General features: G+C 43.5%; 1 protein-coding gene across 1 annotated transcript; it reads left to right on the plus strand.

Moving 5' to 3' along the window:
• The first annotated feature begins 16727 nt into the window (after window positions 1-16727).
• On the plus strand, window positions 16728-18458 carry LOC119280513 (xyloglucan galactosyltransferase KATAMARI1 homolog). The gene has a single exon (XM_037561341.1). It carries the CDS (start codon window positions 16741-16743, stop codon window positions 18385-18387), a length of 1647 nt encoding a protein of 548 aa, XP_037417238.1. The 5' UTR covers window positions 16728-16740; the 3' UTR covers window positions 18388-18458.
• The last annotated feature ends 254 nt before the right edge of the window (window positions 18459-18712 follow it).

Below are 18712 nucleotides of genomic sequence, written 5' to 3' on the forward strand. Positions count from 1 at the left end.
AAACTTTATCAAATAATACTATATATGCAAGTTTGTTCCCGTGATCCTGTTTATTACTTTGTTTCTTCAGTTCTTTATAATGGACAAACACTGCAGTTCTTCCTTTTCCTAGTGTGGTACTGGTGCCAGCATTAGAAACATGACAATACCTTTTTTCGGAAATAGAGTTTGTAGATTAGAATAAGCCATGTAGTATTGATATTAATTCCTTGGGTAGTGGGCGGTTTATGTGATAATATAGTAACTATGGTATTACAAATTCTCAACCTCCTCTTTTGATTCGTAAAAAAATCATTTCGATAGAATGGCAGGGCTTCTCTTCCATACAACCAACTTTACCCAATTGCTTCCACAGAGCAACACCAAACTCCGCACTTAGCATCATTGTGTCAGTGCAACACCAATTCAGCACTTAGAATCATTGTATTTTGTCATTTAACTTTAGTTTTGTAGGTATGTGACAGATTTATTGCCCGTAAGCTTGTGCGACGGTTTTATGACAAAGCCCTTGCGTTTGGTCTAAAGGGCTATGCAAAGCTGTAAGTATCCAGTCCTCAGTAAGCATTTTTACATGACTCTTTTTACCGAATCTCCAGTTTTGACGTCATTCTTACTGTTTTGGTTTTGGTGCTACTGCTATACTCTCCTGTAAATTCATACTATGTGTATATATGAAACCTAATTTTAGTCTTTTTTAATAAATTAAATTCTCACTTGAGGACAAAAGATAGACCTTGTCTATCTACCCTTGTTCAGTGATGCCATTTTTTTGTAGTTCTAATTCTTCTAGGTAGTACCAACAAAGAGCAGACCAAATGATTTCTTCAGGAAAGAGGAAAAGCCCATTAACTTCAGAATTCATTTGTCAAGTCTGTGAACTGGTAGGTATATATGTTCATGCTTTAGTTTGTATAGTCACTATGCTCTACCAACAGTACATTCATGGACTTTGTTATCTTTGAAAACGTGAAAGATATCAAGGTATTGAAGTGACTACTTAGAAAAATGGATAGATAGAAAATTACCGAAAGAATTATGCCTCTAACTCCTTATGTGCTTCGTAGGTGTTGTTTCTTTTTAGGGCTTCCAACACAACAGAATTGATTCTAATCTTTTGCGTTATCTTTTGTCATGGATGTAGCTATGTGCTGCTTGAGTGTGTAGTTAAGTTGTGCATTATGGCTTAAATAAAAATCTCGGAAAGAAATTGTAGCACATTGGCATCCACATGTACAGCATTGTTTTTCCGTGTCATTCTTCTGAAGAATCTGAAGTTTCTAAATCTCTGTTGGTAATGTTGCAGGCTTGTGGTGGCGACGCTGACGGTCGTCGAGAGGTTCGTGGACTGGATGGTCTCGTGGCTGCCGATGGATTCCTTCGTCCACTGGTGGTGAGGCACGAGCACGACATCGATCGAGGCCTGCTGGAGCTGAGGGTCAGGGCGAGGGATGTGACGGCGTCACAACTCAAGGCGGCGGCCACCGTCGGTCAGGTGTGGCTCGCGAGGCTGCTCAGTGTGTTTCGTCGCAGCTGCAGGCCACGTGATCAGGCCAGGCAGGCTTCGCACATTGACTAGGCACACAACACTATGTGATAGGAATTATACATGAGTTGCCGCTAGCTACAATGAGAAATTGTGTGATGGTAGATACGACAATTGTGTGACAAAATGGAATTGCTTCATGGAGGCCACGTGATCAGGCCGGGCAGGCTTCGCACATTGACTAGGCACACAACACTATGTGATAGGAATTATACATGAGTTGCCGCTAGCTACAATGAGAAATTGTGTGATGGTAGATACGACAATTGTGTGACAAAATGGAATTGCTCCATTTTATTTTATTTTAATTCCTAATAAGTTACTAGTAGCGCGGGGAGGAACTGGGCGCTACTAGTATATAGGATACTAGTAGCGTTTGTAGTTTACAAACGCTACTACTATTTCATTACTGGTAGCGCGTGTACATAATAGCAGTAGGGCGGGTGAAACACGCTACTAGTAACTTTTTTAGCTGTAGCGTGGGGTAAAAAACGTGCTACTGCTAAAATTTAGCTGCTGCACCGTAGCAGTAGCGCGGGTGCATGCGCTACTGGTATGCAAAAAACCTACGCTACTGGTAGTGTTTTTCCTAGTAGTGATACGTCTCCAACGTATCTATAATTTATGAAGTATTCATGCTATTATATTATCCATCTAGAATGTTTTATATGCATTTATATGCTATTTTATATGATTTTTGGGACTAACCTATTAACCTAGAGCCCAGTGCCAGTTTCTGTTTTTTCCTTGTTTTTGAGTTTTATAGAAAAGGAATACCAAACGGAGTCCAATTGACGTGCCAATTTTTGACGAATTTTTATGGACCAAAAGAAGCCCCAGGAGTGCAAGAGTTGGGCCAGAAGAGTCCCGGGCTACCCACGAGAGTGGGGGCCACGCCCACTCCCCTAGGGAGCGCCCCCCTGCCTCGTGGACAACCCGGAGACCCCCCCCCTGACGTGAAACCTACGCCAAAAAATCCTATAAATACTGAAACCTCCGAGGAACACAATAGATCGGGAGTTCTACCACCGGAAGCCTCTATAGCCACCAAAAACCAATCGGGACCCTGTTCCGGCACCCTGTTGGAGGGGGGATCCCTCACCGGTTGCCATCTTCATCATCCCGGCGCTCTCCATGACGAGGAGGGAGTAGTTCACCCTCGGGGCTGAGGGTATGTACCATCAGCTATGTGTTTGATCTCTCTCTCTCTCTCTCTCTCTCTCTCTCTCGTGTTCTTGATTTGGCACGATCTTGATGTATTGCTAGCTTTGCTATTATAGTTGGATCTTATGATGTTTCTCCCCCTCTACTCTCTTGTAATGGACTGAGTTTTCCCTTTGAAGTTATCTTATCGGATTGAGTCTTTAAGGATTTGAGAACACTCGATGTATGTCTTGATGTGCTTATTTGTGGTGACAATGGGATATTCACGTGATAAACTTGATGTATGTTTTGGTGATCAACTTACGGGTTCCGTGACCTTGGGAATCTATGCATAGGGGTCGACACACGTTTTCGTCTGGACTCTCCGGTAGAAACTTTGGGGCACTCTTTGAAGTACTTTGTGTTGGTTGAATGGATGAATCTGAGATTGTGTGATGCATATCGTATAATCATGCCCACGGGTACTTGAGGTGACAATGGAGTATCTAGGTGACATTAGGGTTTTGGTTGATTTGTGTCTTAAGGTGTTATTCTAGTATGAACTCTATGATAGATCGAACGGAAAGAATAGCTTCATGTTATTTTACTATGGACTCTTGAATAGATAGATCAGAAAGGATAACTTTGAGGTCGTTTCGTACCCTACCATAATCTCTTCGTTTGTTCTCCGCTATTAGTGACTTTGCAGTGACTCTTTGTTGCATGTTGAGGGGTAGTTATATGATCCAATTATGTTATTATTGTTGAGAGAACTTGCACTAGTGAAAGTATGAACCTTAGGCCTTGTTTCCTATCATTGCAATACCGTTTACGCTCACTTTTATCATTAGTTACCTTGCTGTTTTTATAATTTTAGATTACAAATACCTTTATCTACCATCCATATTGCACTTGTATCACCATCTCTTCGCCGAACTAGTGCACCTATACAATTTACCATTGTATTGTGTGTGTTGGGGACACAAGAGACTCTTTGTTATTTGGTTGCAGCGTTGTTTGAGAGAGACCATCTTCATCCTACGCCTCCCACAATTTGATAAAACTTATGTCATCCACTTGAGGGAAATTTGCTACTGTCCTACAAACCTCTGCACTTGGAGGCCCAATAACGTCTACAAGAAAAAGGTTGTGTAGTAGACATCAACTTCATATTAAGAATCGCCATAGGTATAACCCGGCCCCTCCTGGGCGAGTCATACCTAATAGTTATATCCCCGACACCTACCTCTGTCTTCTCTGTCAAATTTTTATGGTGGAAATCTCTCCTGATCTCCAAATCTTCCAAGTCTTTCCCTTCCTTTGGCCAATCCTTTGTCTTCTCTGGCATGTTCATCAGTGTGCCCAGCAAGCTCTTGAGGACATTCTTCATGATATGCATTTTATCACGGCAATGAGGCGTGTCGTGATTGGGCCAGTACTCCAAGCCCCAGAAAACATACCTCGTTTTCCATACCTTCAGCAACAGCTCCGGCGCCTTTTTCATCTTTCCTGGCGCGGGGCACTGTTCCCAGTTTTTCAACAGCTCGTTGATTTCGGCACCGCGCCTCTTACGTGGAGGTCCTCGATGCTCAGCCAACCCATTGAATACATCTCCACGTTTTCTCCACGGGTCATCCTTCTCGAGCCATCTATGGTGCCCCATGTACACGATTTTCCCGGACCTGCCATCTTTCGTTGACATAAGTTGCTGAGACATTGTATCATCCATGCGCCTCGTGCATCCGCAGTATCTCTGGCACACCTGGCCTGAGGTGTACCCGTAACTGAGATAGCATGCACCGTCGTCATCAGCGCGACTCTCATATAGAAATACTCTCCTTTGCTGGCGTCCCATGTCCATGTCGGTGTTTTCCATAACATGTATAGTTCCTCTTTCAGAAGCCCCATATACATGTTAATATTATTTCCCGGTTGTTTCGGCCCTTGAATCAGCATGCTCGTGTACTTTGTCTTCATGCACTTCCATGGGGGAGGTTCTACATCCGTACAAAGATGGGCCATATGTTGTGGTTGGTGTTCTGGTTTCCAAATGGATTCATGCCATCGGTACTCGCACCAAGCACGATGTTCCTTGGATCTTCTGCAGCAAATCCATATACGGCGTTGAATGCTCTCCACTTGCTAGAATCTTCGAGGTGTCTCATCTTCGGATCATCTCCATCGCCGGCTTCTTCCACTCCGCATGCCAGCGCATGAGCTTTGGTTCCTTAGGATCTACGAAATACCGCTGCAGACGAGGAGTGATCAGAAACTACCATACAACTTTCTGAGGAGCTTTCTTTCCTGCCTTCTTGTATCGAGAAGCATTGCACAATGGCAGCTAGTTTTTTCCGCGTGCTCCCCCCGATAAATGATGCAATCGTTGATGCATGCGTGGTACCTAATGTGCGGCAAATCAAAAGGGCAAAGGATTTTCTTGGCCTCCTCGATACTAGTAGGACATAAGTTCCCCGCGGGAAGAACTTTATTATGTAGACACTTCAAATGCTCATCGGGGCTTTTGTCTGTCCATTTGGTTTTGGCCTTCGTCTTCAGAAGTTCGAGCGTGAAACTCAAGCGGGTCACCTCAGGATCGCAACTGTCATACAATGGAGTCTTCGAGTCTACTTCAAGTTGCGCCAGCTTGGCCTCCTCTCTAGAAGCATCTCTCTCGCTAGTCGTACTCTTGCGAAGGAGGTCTCGAACATGAGGGTCTTGCACGACTGCACTTAGTAGCGTCGAAGACTACGGCATGACCGCCGCCTCTTCTCTGCCATGTCCGGACTCTTCTTCGTTATGTCCGGAATCTTCTCCGCGGCCGTCATGTCCGGACTCTTCCCCGCCGTGTCCTGCGCCATCATCTGCGTGTCGATCGGTCATCTCTTCGTCTAGCCCCATGTCGTTATTCCCTGCCATGTGGACGTCATCATCATCACCTTCACTTATCCACCGAGTATAGCCATCCATGAATCCATTCATCAGCAGGTGCACCTTCAAACAACCACGATCAAAAGGGTCCAAAAGGACCCCTTCTTTACATCTTGCACACGGACATCTAATCCTAGTCCAATTATTTGCATACATGTCCATCACCGCAGATTGCAAGTATCACTCCACCTTTCATCCACTCACCTTCATGACCGCCTACAGGGTATAACAAGCAAAAGGGTTATAAACAAAATGCATGCATGCATCAAAGTCATATAAAAATTTGGCATGACCTTGCCTAAAAATAGGACATGTCGAGTTTGCTCAAAATTCACCGAAACGGAAATAAATTGACATTTTGGCAAAACATAAGTAACTCGGGGGGCATGTCACTCGCACAAATCTCTCCATATCCCAAACACACATATTCCCATTCTTGAAATGCACAACCTTTTACTCACCTATCTCCCGAGAGAGACCGAGCACGGTTAGATGAGGCCTTTGGCTACCTATAGCGATCAAAAGTGTGGACGGCTAAATATCTAGCTAGATCTAGTTGTTGGGAAGGAGAGATGACTCTAGCTAACTAATGGAGAGGGAGAGAGATGAGCTATCTAGATCTATATCTATGGAATGGAGAGAGATCCAAATAAATGAGGTAGCTAGATAGAGATGAGAAGGCCATTTATGGAGGAGAGTTATGGTGGAGGGGGCATTAATGGGGAGAGAAGAGAGGTAGGAGGAAGAGAGGAGAAGGGCAACAATGGTGAAGAACTAACTTAGAGAGGGGAGAGGGGAAAGGAGGGGGAGAGAGGGCAAAGGGGTGAGGAGGGGGCCGGAGAGGAGTGTGGAAAGGTGGCAACAGCTGCAACTAGCAGTAGCGCTGTTTCCCAGAATGCGCTGCTGCTATGGTACTTAGTAGTAGCGCTTTCCAGGAACAACACTAGTATTAAGTGGGACCCATTAGCAGTAGCAGTGTTCTTAAATAAAGCGATGCTGCTAAAATCTTAGTAGTAGTGATGTATTCTGGACAGCACTGCTACTACAACTAGCGTCGGTGACCTCGTTGGGTACCACTTAGTAGTAGTGCATTTTCCTTTTCCAGCGCTACTGCTAAAGAGTTACTTGTAGCCTTGTCCCAGAACAGCGCTACTGCTAATTAGCAGCATCGCTTACTATTTTTCAGCGCTACTACTGATGTCCTACCTATAAGCATTTCCCTAATAGTGAAGGCATAGTGGGGGCGGCTATACTGACGTCATGTCATGTCTTGAATAAAATTCGACAAAATAAAATTAGGTCACTCCCTATGAGCAATGGGAGAGGAGAAAGATGACATTTTCATACTTACGCACTTGACTGTTTGACGAAAGTCGATGTGTCGATCCCCAAAATGTGTAAGCTTAGACCAAAGACCGTGAACTGCGTTAGTTTGGGCCACACTAAGAATAACATTGGTTACTGATTTCTAGCAGTGAAATCTGAGGTACCTGACGTGAAGGTTGGTACAATTATGGAGTCTAAGGATGCTACATTCTTTGAGGATATTTTTTCTACAAGAGATATGCAAGGCACTTCTAGACAGGAATCTGAGGAGACTCCTGAGTCTATCATTCCTATTTAATATTATGAACAAACCATGATGAAAATCATGAGGAGGATGATGAGGAAAACCTAGGTAGGGGCAAGAGATGAAGGACTACAATGACCTTTGGGTATAACTTCCTTGTGTGCCTCATGGATGATACTCCCCACATAAGCCTTTGCATCTGCAGATGCTGACTATTGGAAAGAAGCGCCTCGTAGCGATATGGATCCATCGTGGCTAACGGAACATGCGAAATTACTAAACATCCCTAAGGTTGCAAACCATTGGGATGTAAGTGGGTGTTCAAAAATAATATTAGGCCTTATGGTACGATATAAAAGTACAAGACTAGGCTTGTGGCCAAGGGTTATTCCTATACGATACTTATTCACTTGTGGCCAGACTTATCACCATTCGAGTGCTACTCGCATTGGCGTCCTCCCATGGTCTTCTCTTCCACCGGATGGATGTTAAGATGACTTTCCTTAATGGAGAGCTAGACGAGGAAATCTACATGCAGCATTTTTACGGCTTTGTGATAGATGGTCATGAAGGAAGGTGTGTAAGCTAGTGAAATCTTTATATGGTCTGGGACAAGCATCTAAGCAATGACATGATAAGTTCAATATAACTTTGACATTTGTTGGCATTGTTGTTAATACAGCTGATAAACGTGTATACAATTACTATGGTGGGGGCGAAGGAGTTATAATGTGCTTGTATGTTAATGACATACTGATATTTGAAACCAACTTCAAAGTGACTGAGGAGGTTAAGTCATTTTTATTTCAGAACTTTGAGATGAAGGACTTGGGGTCGCTCATGTTATCTTGAACATCAAACTACTGAGAGATGATGAGGGTGGGATTACACTTCTGCAATCCCATTATATTGAGAAGATTTTGAATCGTTTTGGATATTCGACTACAAAATTTCTCCAACATCATATGATCCTAGTGTGCAGATTTGAATGTTCGAAGGCACAACTAAGGATGAATTAAGATACTCTCAAATAATTGGTTCACTGATGTACCTAGCAAGCGCTACACGGTCTGACATCATGTTTGCTGCGAGCAAAGTAAGCTGGCTTGTTTCCAATCCGGGTGATGTACATTGGCATGTTATTGAAAGAATTATGCGCTATCTGAAAGGTACTATGAATTATGGACTTCATTGTACCGGAAACCCGTCGGTACGTGAGGGTATAGTGATGCGAATTGGATCTCTGATGCTGATGAGATGAAGGCCCACAACTGGGTATGTGCTTACCCTTGGAGGTGGCGTTGTTTCCTGGAAGTCGAGCTCACACATGCGCTAATTTTTGCCGATCTGGGATGGAGAGTCCAGAGTCACAATCTGAGAAGTCGGATCATGGGCTATTACCGACTCAGATGTGGGTCCAACCCACGTCTCTCCATGCGACCGGACCTATATATTGGAGGCACCGGCCAACCCTAGCCGCCAAGAGAAACAGATTGCATGAGCTGCCTCCATGCCCACAGCCGTTCCTTTTGCTGCTGCTGCTGCCGTAGGTGATCCCATCCCATCCACCGCGTACACAGTTGATGAGAGAGCAGGCCTCTGAAACCCCACCTCTCCAGATCTTGTATGACAGACGGGCAATTAGGTTTTTGGAAAGTGTTTCCTACGCGACTGCTCGCCACCATTCGTCTACGTCTGTGTTGCCTTCATCATCACCTTGTCCACCACCAACGAAGCCAATCGTCTCATCGCCGAGAAGCTTGAAGTCTAGAAGAATGTCACCGAGGAGAATGTTGTCGCCGTCGCCGCGGCTTCTGTCTGGCCTACTGAAGGGTACAATATGTTTATCCCGCTCCTGTTTATTTCTGTCTTAGCAGTACTAGCTATGTGCGTAGATGTTTCTACTATATGCTTAGTACGTATTTATTTAGATCACAATTAGTATGTTATTAATTCTGTCAACACCGTGATCATGATTACTTTTTGAATTAATTTGATCAAAAAATTGCTTATATGCTCAACAGTGTCAAGCGACTCGACCACAATGGCAGTGGCTATGACGACGACAGTGGCGGGGAAGCTCCCATTTCCGCTCCTAACGAGGACAAACTACACGGTCTGAGCGATGAGGATGAATGATCTCTTGGTGGACCGTCAGGACTCAGCCAATGAGATCGATGAGGGGAAGGAAGAGATAGTCGTCGAAGATATTGCAAATAGATCGAGATCCAAGCTTCTCGAAGGTTTGAAGATACTATCCATTCATTTCCCTTTTGTGCACTCTCTTACTTTTATCGGAGAAAATCTGACAAAGGTAACCTTCCCAGTCCTTGCAATTCCTTCTTACAAAGAACTCCCTCCATTTTTATTTTTTATTTACTAAGTATATTATATTTAACCTAAATCAAACTTATAATATTTGGCCACTTTTACGAAAACAGTATAAACTTTCACAATAATAAAAATATATGATGTGAAAAATATTCAATGATGATTCTAGAGCTATTAATTTTTTTTACACAGTACAGGCGCAGATGCTTATACATATGCATATACACTCATTCATACAAACGTAGGCACGCACACCCTACCATATGAGCATCTCTGAGAGACTAAACCGGCACATCATCTTGAAATTGACGAAGTCGTCACAGACACCTTCATTGTGGATGGGAACGTCACCTCCCACTGGATACACATCGCTGAAAATCCTGAAATAAATCCAGAAAAAAATCCATCAATGTCAAGTCTAGGACTTGAACCCTGGTGGGTTAGGGATACTATTGTCCTTCTAATGTTATAATATTGATTTGGTATATGGATGTCCTAATATTATATAAATTTGGCGAAAGTTCATAAACTTTGACTTGTGACAAAGTTAATGTACAGAATAAATAAAAATTTAGAGAGTACAGATAATCACGTCACTCAAACAAGCTTAGCCTTGGGAGTATTATTGCTTATTTGACAGCTTGCAAGGAAAGAAACTAGCACTAAAAACGAATTCCGGTGCGCCTGGGAAATGTGGAAGATAATGTAAGGGCATATACAATGATGCTATCTTAGAAATGTTACATAGGATAATAGATGAGGTGGAGGAGAAATAACTTATAAGAAAAGACTTGTCTTCTCTTATTTAAGAGAAGATAAGAGATGATCTCTTAGCACAATTTGTCTGGCCATGTTTTAAGGAATGGCAAGTTATTGAAGATAATGCTAAGATATAACCCATTATAGATATACTTTTTTGTCATCTTTAAGTTACATACAAGCCATAAAATAAGACTGTCCTATCAATCATTGTTCAACCAGACAGGGATCCAAAGCTGCTCGATGGTTCCAAAGCTACTGGGCTGTTCCAAAGCTCGAGGATGGTATCTCAAAGCTGGAGGATGGTAACTTTTTCCTCCCGCACGTTTTTTCTCCTCCTTCCTCGCGATAGTTCCTTCTCTCTACGCTCCACCCCGTGGGAGGTGGTTGTGGCCTCCCCGACCTCCTCTCGACATTCCTCCACCGCTGTACTGGCCGTCATCCTACTCCAAAATGAACAACCACTACTGGAATCGATCTATACGCCAGGTGTCACGGACACTCGGCAAAGGACCAATAACCGTCGGTAAAGGCTTTGCTGGAAGTTGCACTCGGCAAAGGCCACCTGACGTACACCTCTCAGTTAAACAACATTTGCCGAGAACCAGGACACGAGCACTCCATAAAAAGTTTACCGAGAGCCAAACAATACCACTCGGCAAAATAAAATGACTTGACGGGCGACGAACGGTCGGGGCGCAACAGGTACTCGGCAAACGGACAAGGCATTGCCGACTGGATGCACTCGGTAAAACTATTGAGCTGAATTAAAAAAAACGATGACAGGGCGCTGCTGCCGCCACCGCCGGAGGTCGTCGCACTCAGGTACTGACGGATACTGCTCGCTGGCTCGCTACCCAACTCTACGTGTTGCTGCTGCTTGTGCTTGAGCTAGCTAGCTCCACGTACGGCTGCTGCTTGTGCTCTGCTCACCGCTATCACCGTTAGCGGCTGCTTGTGCTCACCGCCGGCGCATACTGCTGCTCGCACGTGCGTGCGCCATTCAGCATCCCTGCATCGGAGCTCGCAGGGTCGTCGACTCTCGTCGTGCTCGCGCATGGGCTTGGTCGAAGCGGCAGGGACGACGGCCTCAAGGTGGCGGCCTTGGCGGAGTGCGCCGCGGCATGCTGCGGCTGCTCAAGTCCTGCGCCAGTGTGCTTCGAGCCCTCCATGGACGTGTGTGTTAGTGTGTGAGTGCCTGTGTGTGAGATGCATATATAGGTGAGTGTGTTTGTGTTTGTGTTTGTTGTGATAGCGACATGTGTGGCTGTGATCTCTAGACTGATACAAGATGTGTGGTTGTATGCTTCCTACATCATCGATCCATGGCATTGTCTTTCAACCAATCACAGGCAAGTAAACTTTATTGAGTGTTACACTCGGTAAATACATGTTTTTTTCTTTTTTCTTTCTTTTTTATTTATTGTCCATCAAATATGGTTTACTTTCCTTGAAAATTAGAGTGGTGCCATTTTGCACCTTGGTTTTGTACTTCCTTCACAAAAAATACTCATTTGTGACACTTGGAAAATAAAAAAATAATTTGTTTTCTACAAAAAGTTGAAAACTCTATTGGACAATATTGTTTTTAATGGCAAGATGCACCTATGTGCCTAATTTTGGCACATTATCATAAACTATGCAGTGAGTATAGTCATCATCTTGGTCATTTGATTTAAAACCATGAATGTTCATACACGATAGCCCGTGAAGGAATTTTTTTTCAAACTTGTCACATTGAAAGTTTGGTATTTTTCTTTGTAACTAGTACACATAAAAGGACTCTATGCAAAAGGATTGCATTTTTTCAACTTGTATTATTTTACTCTCATTTTCTCCAAAACAGGGTCAAAATGGCCGACATGGCTATTCATTGCAAGGTGTTGAATATCTCAAAAATCTAATTGGGTCTCCCATATAATGACTACTTGTGCATCTAAAAATATTTGTTTGGTATTTGTTAGGACAAAGCTACCACACACTTGTGGTTCAAATTTGAATTACATTTGGAAAATTGGCATAAAGTCATTTAAATGTGCTAAAGTAGCTAGAAAACTAGAAAATCTATGAAACTTTGGAATTGTGCATAAAATATGGTCTTCTTATTGTGATAATTGGAGTGGTGCCATTTTGCATCCTCTTTTTTGTACTTGCTTCACAAAAGACACCCATTTTTGACACTTAGAAAATGAATATTGACTTTTTTGTACAAAAAAGTTGGAAAATCTATTCGGCAACATTGTTTGTAATGTCAAGACGCACCTATGTGTCTAATTAGGGCACACTATACTATAGAATGCAATGAATATGGCTGTCATCTTGGCCCTTTGACTTGAAAGCCATGAAAGTTCATACACGATAGCCCGTTTTGTGAAGGATTTTTTTTTCAAATTAGTTATATTGAAAGTTTGGTATTTTTCCTCGCGCCTAGTACACATAAAAGGACTCCATGCAAAAGGATTGCACTTTTCAAACTTGTATTCTTTTTATTTCAGTTTTTCCAAAACGGGGTCAAAATGGTCGGCATGGCTATTCATCACAAGGGGTTGAATCTCTCAAAACTCTAAGTGTTTCTCCCATATAATGACTATTTGTATACCTAAAAATAATTTTTTTTCTTTTTGTGACAGGGCTATCACACACTTGTAGTTCAAATTTTAATTACTTTCAAGAAATTGATGTAAAGTCATTTAAATGTGCGAAAGTAGCTAGAGAACTAGAAAATTCATGAAACTTGGGAATTGCGCATAAAATATGGTCTACTTACTGTGATAATTGGAGTGGTGCCATTTTGTACCCTGAGTTTTGTACTTGCTTCACAAAAAACACCCATTTTCTACACTTAGAAAATGAAAATTGATTTTTTTGAATGAAAAAGTAGGAAACTCTATTTGGCAGCATTGTTTGTAATGTCAAGATGCACCTGTGTGTCTAATTTGGGAACATTATAATAAACTATGCAATGAATATGACTATCACCTTGGTCCTTTGACTTGAATTTCATGAATGTTCATACACGATAGCCCGTTTTGTGAAGGATTTTTTCTTCAAATTCGTTATATTGAAAGTTTGGTATTTTCCCTTGCAACTAGTACACATAAAAGGACTCCATGCAAAAGGTTATTTTTAAACTTTTATTCTTTTTCGTTAATTTTTTCCAAAATGGGTCAAAATGATCGACATGAGTATTCTTCACAAGGGGTTTAATCTCTCAAAACTCTAAGTGGTTCTCCCATATAATGACTACCTATGTCCCTAAAAATACGTTTTGCTAATTTTTATGACTGACCTATCACACACTTGCAGTTCAATTTTGAATTACTTTCAAAAAATTGCTATAAAGTCATTTAATTGCACAAAAGTAGTTAGATAACTAGAAAATATATGAAACTTGGAAATTGTGCATAAAATACGGTCTACTTACTGTGATAATTCGAGTGGTGCCATTTTGCACCCTGATTTTTGTACTTGCTTCACAAAAAACACCCATTTCTTACACTTCGAAAATGAAAATTGATTGTTTTGTACAAAAACTTAGGGAACTCTATTTGGCAACATAGTTTGTAATATCAAGATGCACCTATGTGTCTAATTTGGGAACATCATAATAAACTATGCAATGAATATGGCCATCACCTTGGTCATCTGAGACTATATTAATATTTGGCATGCCAAAAAGTGTAATTAATATGGCCTCAAATGTAAAAGTTCTCAACATCGAAGTTTTCCGTGTCGTCAAAATGAACAACTTTGATTTTTGGACCATCTTCATCCAAGGTCGTGTGCAACCTCTACAGCCAAACCCATGAAATTTAGCGAAGACCCCCTTTTGCCGAGTGTGTCACTCGGTAAAGACCCCTTTTTGCCGAGTACTACATTCGGGAAAGCCCTGTTTGCCGAGTTTTGTTTGTTTTACCGATTGTTTTGTCCATGACACTTGGCAAAATATTTGTTTGCAGTTAGGTACTCGGCAAAGATACTATTGCCGAGTGCCCGACATAATGCACTCGGCAAAGAGCCTAACGCTCGGCAAAGAGAAAAATTCATGTAGTGAACTCCGGCGATCCCCTGCACACACACACCCACACTTAAGATAGATAATACGATTGTGGCTTCTCTCTGAGATGGATAATGAGGCTATACATTTTCTCTAAGATAGATGGCGGGTCTGGTTCTTCATCCAAATGCCCTTGGAAAGAAAGGAAGAAGAACAAAAAAGTGAATAATTCAGTTATGAAAAATAGCAAAACCATGAACTTATTACTCCCTCTGTTCCAAAATATAGGGCGCCCGCGCTTTCCGAGGTTCAACTTTGACCATAAATTTAACCAACGAGACCGATTGCGGCGGGAGTAAAAATTATATAATTGAAAACTTTGTTTAAATACGAATTCATTAGTATAACTTTTGCTCCTGCCGCAGTCGGTCTCGTTGGTTAATTTATGGTCAAAGTTGAAACATGAAAAATCGAGGACGCACTATATTTTGGAACAAAGGGAGTAGTACATGCGCAAACCTCTTTTTACCGGATACGGTACCTACCGGCGAATCATCTGCCGCTCAAATGCGAAGTGATTCGTGCTATAGGGAGGCCCACAGACAATGTATAGATGTGTATAATGAGAGTCTATCTCTTGTATCTTTATTAATAGTCAAATCAATGTCAGATGAAAGTGGCCCATGTCAGCAACATAGTTATACTTGACGCATGCATCGTCCATTCTCTCTCCTCATTCTCACGTACAGAAGATGCATCACATGTCAGACTAATTCATGCCCTTTATTTTCTCTTTACCAATTTCATTCATTCATATATTTTAAATGGCAACTTGATTTTTGAAACTTTTTATATATTTGAAACTCCTGATGCCAAGACCTTTAGAACAACATCAATCTTGAATACACTCAAACATCTTTTAATTTCAACATTTCAAATGAGTGAAACATGTTTTGTGGAATACACGAAATAAGTATTTGAGCGAAACTGAAATTTTCAAATGAGTACATTCTGTTTTCATGCATATGAAACAAATTTCATTGTGAAATATTTTTAACTTGTTATTTAGAAAATGTGAAACTAGTTATTTTAAAACATGTGAGACGGATTATTTTCAATTTTTCTATAAATGAGCGAAATCTATTCTATGAAGCGAGTGAATTTGTTTTTTCATTTCATTTAAATTTCACTTATTTCAAGTTAGAATTTATATTTCAAACAACTGAAACTAACTTTTGAGATGATTGAAATGCATTTGAACATATTTCGTAAATACAAAGTGGAATTAGTTTTTGAGATATATTTTGTAATGAGTGAAATCAGTTTTATGAAATGGATTATTTCAATTAACTAAAATATGTTTTTTTTGAATTCAATGAAACCAATTTTATGAATTGAATGAAATCATTGTTTCAATGAGTGAAATCGTTTTTGAAATGAGCGTAAACTAGTATGAAGCGAGCGATTTTTTTTCAATTGAGTGAAATTGTTTTCTTTTAATTGAAATGAGTTGTTTGAAACAAGTGACATCAAATGAGTGAAGCTAGTTTTATGAGATAATTTAAGTTTATTTTTGTGACATATACCAGCTTCTTGAAACAAGAATATTTTTATTTTCAAATGAGTGAATTAGCTTTTCAAATTATTGAAACATGTATTTCTTTCAATTGAAACGACTCAAATCAGTTGTATCAAAGGAGTGAAATGTGTTGTTTGATTCAATGAGTGAAATCAGTTTTCTGAAATGTTTGAAATAAATTTTTGGAATGAATGATGTCCATCATTTGGGATGGGCCTAAATCCATCTTTTGAAAATGAGTGAAATATGTTTATTCAAATGATTGGAAATGAGCACGAATGTTAGATATTGGAAATGAGTGAAATATCTTTTCGAATGTCAGATATTGTTCTGAAGGTCTTGTCAGCACGAATTCAAATATATAAAAAGTTTCAATAATAGACATTTGGTTCAAAAGATATGAATCATTAAAAATACGAGGAGAAAAATAAAAGCATGTCATATGTATGGCGTGAGAGAATGCATGCATGCACCGTTCTCTCCACTCTAACTCTCTCTCTCTTCTTCTGTAAAGACAATATCTCACAGCAGTACATGTATTGCTATGTCCAATCTAATATCTAAAAATAGAATATAAGATATGCACAGATCTTGACAAAAGTGATGGATGGTAGATTGGCCACGGGTACATACCAGCACGGGTAAAATAACTTACGCGCGCGGGATCCAAAGCTGCTCGAGGGAGAAAATTTGGGCGTTTGCACAAGACTTTGCCACCATGCATGCATGCACATGTGTGTGTGCAGTGCCATTAATGATGTCAACTAGACGACTAATACGAGTAACCTCGATGCCCTAATGGAAAAAGATTACCGTATTAAACAAGGGTTTTGTACTAGCACCCTGTCCTGCCCTGCCGATACACGCTGAGCGTTGGAGCAGCTAGCCGAATGCCACACCGCACAGGCACGGCAGCAACACCGATGAAGCCCTTCTCACGGAGCCTCCAGAGGGACCTGGACGCCGCAGTCGACGACGGTGACGGCAAGCATCACTCTCCCGACGACGGCGATGGCAAGCAGAACTCCGAGAGAGGCCTCCGGCGGCCGTCCCGGCTCTTCTACCTCGCGCTCCTCTACACCGTCTTCTGGGCCATGGTATTCTACCACCACTTCTCCACCAGCCAGCAATCAGGCAGCGCGGCGGTGGCAGCGCCCACCGCGCTCCAGCTCAAGCCGTCGGCGTTCTTCTCGGCGTCTCGCTTCTTCCGCCGGGACCCGTGCGCCGGCCGGTACGTGTACATGTACGACCTGCCGCCGCGGTTCAACGCCGACCTTGTCCGCCAGTGCGGACGGGTCCCAATCTCCTCCAACGTGTGCAAGGACGTGTCCCACGACGGGTTCGGCCCGCCCATCCCGGGCGGCGGCGTGGGCGGGTCGCTGCCGGAGCGGGGCGCCTACAACACCGACCAGTTCATGCTGAGCATCATCTTCCACGCCCGGATGCGGCGGTACGAGTGCCTCACGGCCGACCCCGCCGCCGCCGACGTGGTGTACATCCCGTTCTACGCCGGCTTGGACGCGGCGATGCACCTGGGCAACCAAGACCTCGCGGTGCGGGACGCCCTGTCTCGGGACCTGATGGACTGGCTGGCGCGGCGGCCAGAGTGGCGCGCCATGGGCGGGCGCGACCACTTGCTCGTCACCGGGCGGGGAACATGGGACTTCCTCCGCAGCCCGGACGACTCAACCGGCTGGGGTAACTCGCTCATGACCTACGACCTGGCCATCCGCAACGCCACGTTCCTCAGCACCGACGCTAGCCCGCGGCACGGCAACGACTTCGCTGTGCCGTTCCCGTCGCACTTCCACCCCTCCTCCGACGCCGAGGTCACCGGCTGGCAGGACCGCATGCGCCGGCGGGACCGCGCGTGGCTCTGGTGCTTCGCCGGCTGGCCCCGTGCCCAGGGCATCGGTATGGGGCCTGAGCGCGCCGAGATCATCGAGCAGTGCGGCAACTCGAGCCGCTGCTCTATGCTTGGCAAGTTGAACCACTACGAGCCCATGCGGCTGCTCGGGAGCGCCGAGTTCTGCATGCAGCCGCGCGGCGACGGCTACACGCGCAAGTCCACCTTCGACTCCATCCTCGCCGGCTGCATCCCGGTCTTCTTCCACCCGGTGTCCGCCTACCTCCAGTACACCTGGCACCTGCCCAGGGACTACCGGAGCTACTCCGTCTTCATCCCCCACGGCGACGTCGTCGGCCTGAACGTCAGCATCGAGGAGGTGCTGCGTAAGATACCGTCAGAGAGGGTAGCGCAAATGCGGGAGCGGGTCATCCAGCTTATACCCACCGTGATGTACCGGCACCCGGCGGCCCAGGGGGTTACGTTCAAAGACGCGTTCGACGTCGCCCTTGACCGTGTCCTCCACCGGGTGGCCAAGCGCCGGCGTGCCGCGGCCGAGGGACGGGAGTACGTGGACAGCGTCGACGGACGTGACAGCTGGAAGTACGATCTGATGCTAGAAGATGGGCAGAAGAAGATAGGTCCGCACGAGTTTGATCAATATGTTTACATAAACGCAACCAAAGATTAACTTGCCTAGTTAATTGGGGAAGTAAAAATCATCCGCTGCCCAACACTCTTATGCGGCGCGATCAAACCGTCGTCTGATGTTCTTCCTCATCACCTGCTCACTTGCACATTACTAGCAAAAACCCTAGTGGTAGCGCTTGTTGTGTAGCTAGCAGTACAAGCGCTACCACTAAGTCGCTACAGCTAACTGTTAGCAGTAGCGCTGCCAGCGCTACTGCTATACCAAGTTAGCAGTAGCGCTTTGTTTGGTAAAGCGTTACAGATAATAGAAAGTAGCAGTAGTGTTTCTTCTGAAAAGCGCGGCTGCTAACTTTTCCTGTATTTTT

The sequence above is a fragment of the Triticum dicoccoides genome, chromosome 3B, assembly GCF_002162155.2.
Source record: "Triticum dicoccoides isolate Atlit2015 ecotype Zavitan chromosome 3B, WEW_v2.0, whole genome shotgun sequence".
Lineage (NCBI taxonomy): Eukaryota > Viridiplantae > Streptophyta > Magnoliopsida > Poales > Poaceae > Triticum > Triticum dicoccoides.

Bases quoted from the DNA above. Each gene is read 5' to 3' on its own strand.
- LOC119280513 (XM_037561341.1), top strand. From the start codon at position 16,741: ATGCCACACCGCACAGGCACGGCAGCAACACCGATGAAGCCCTTCTCA.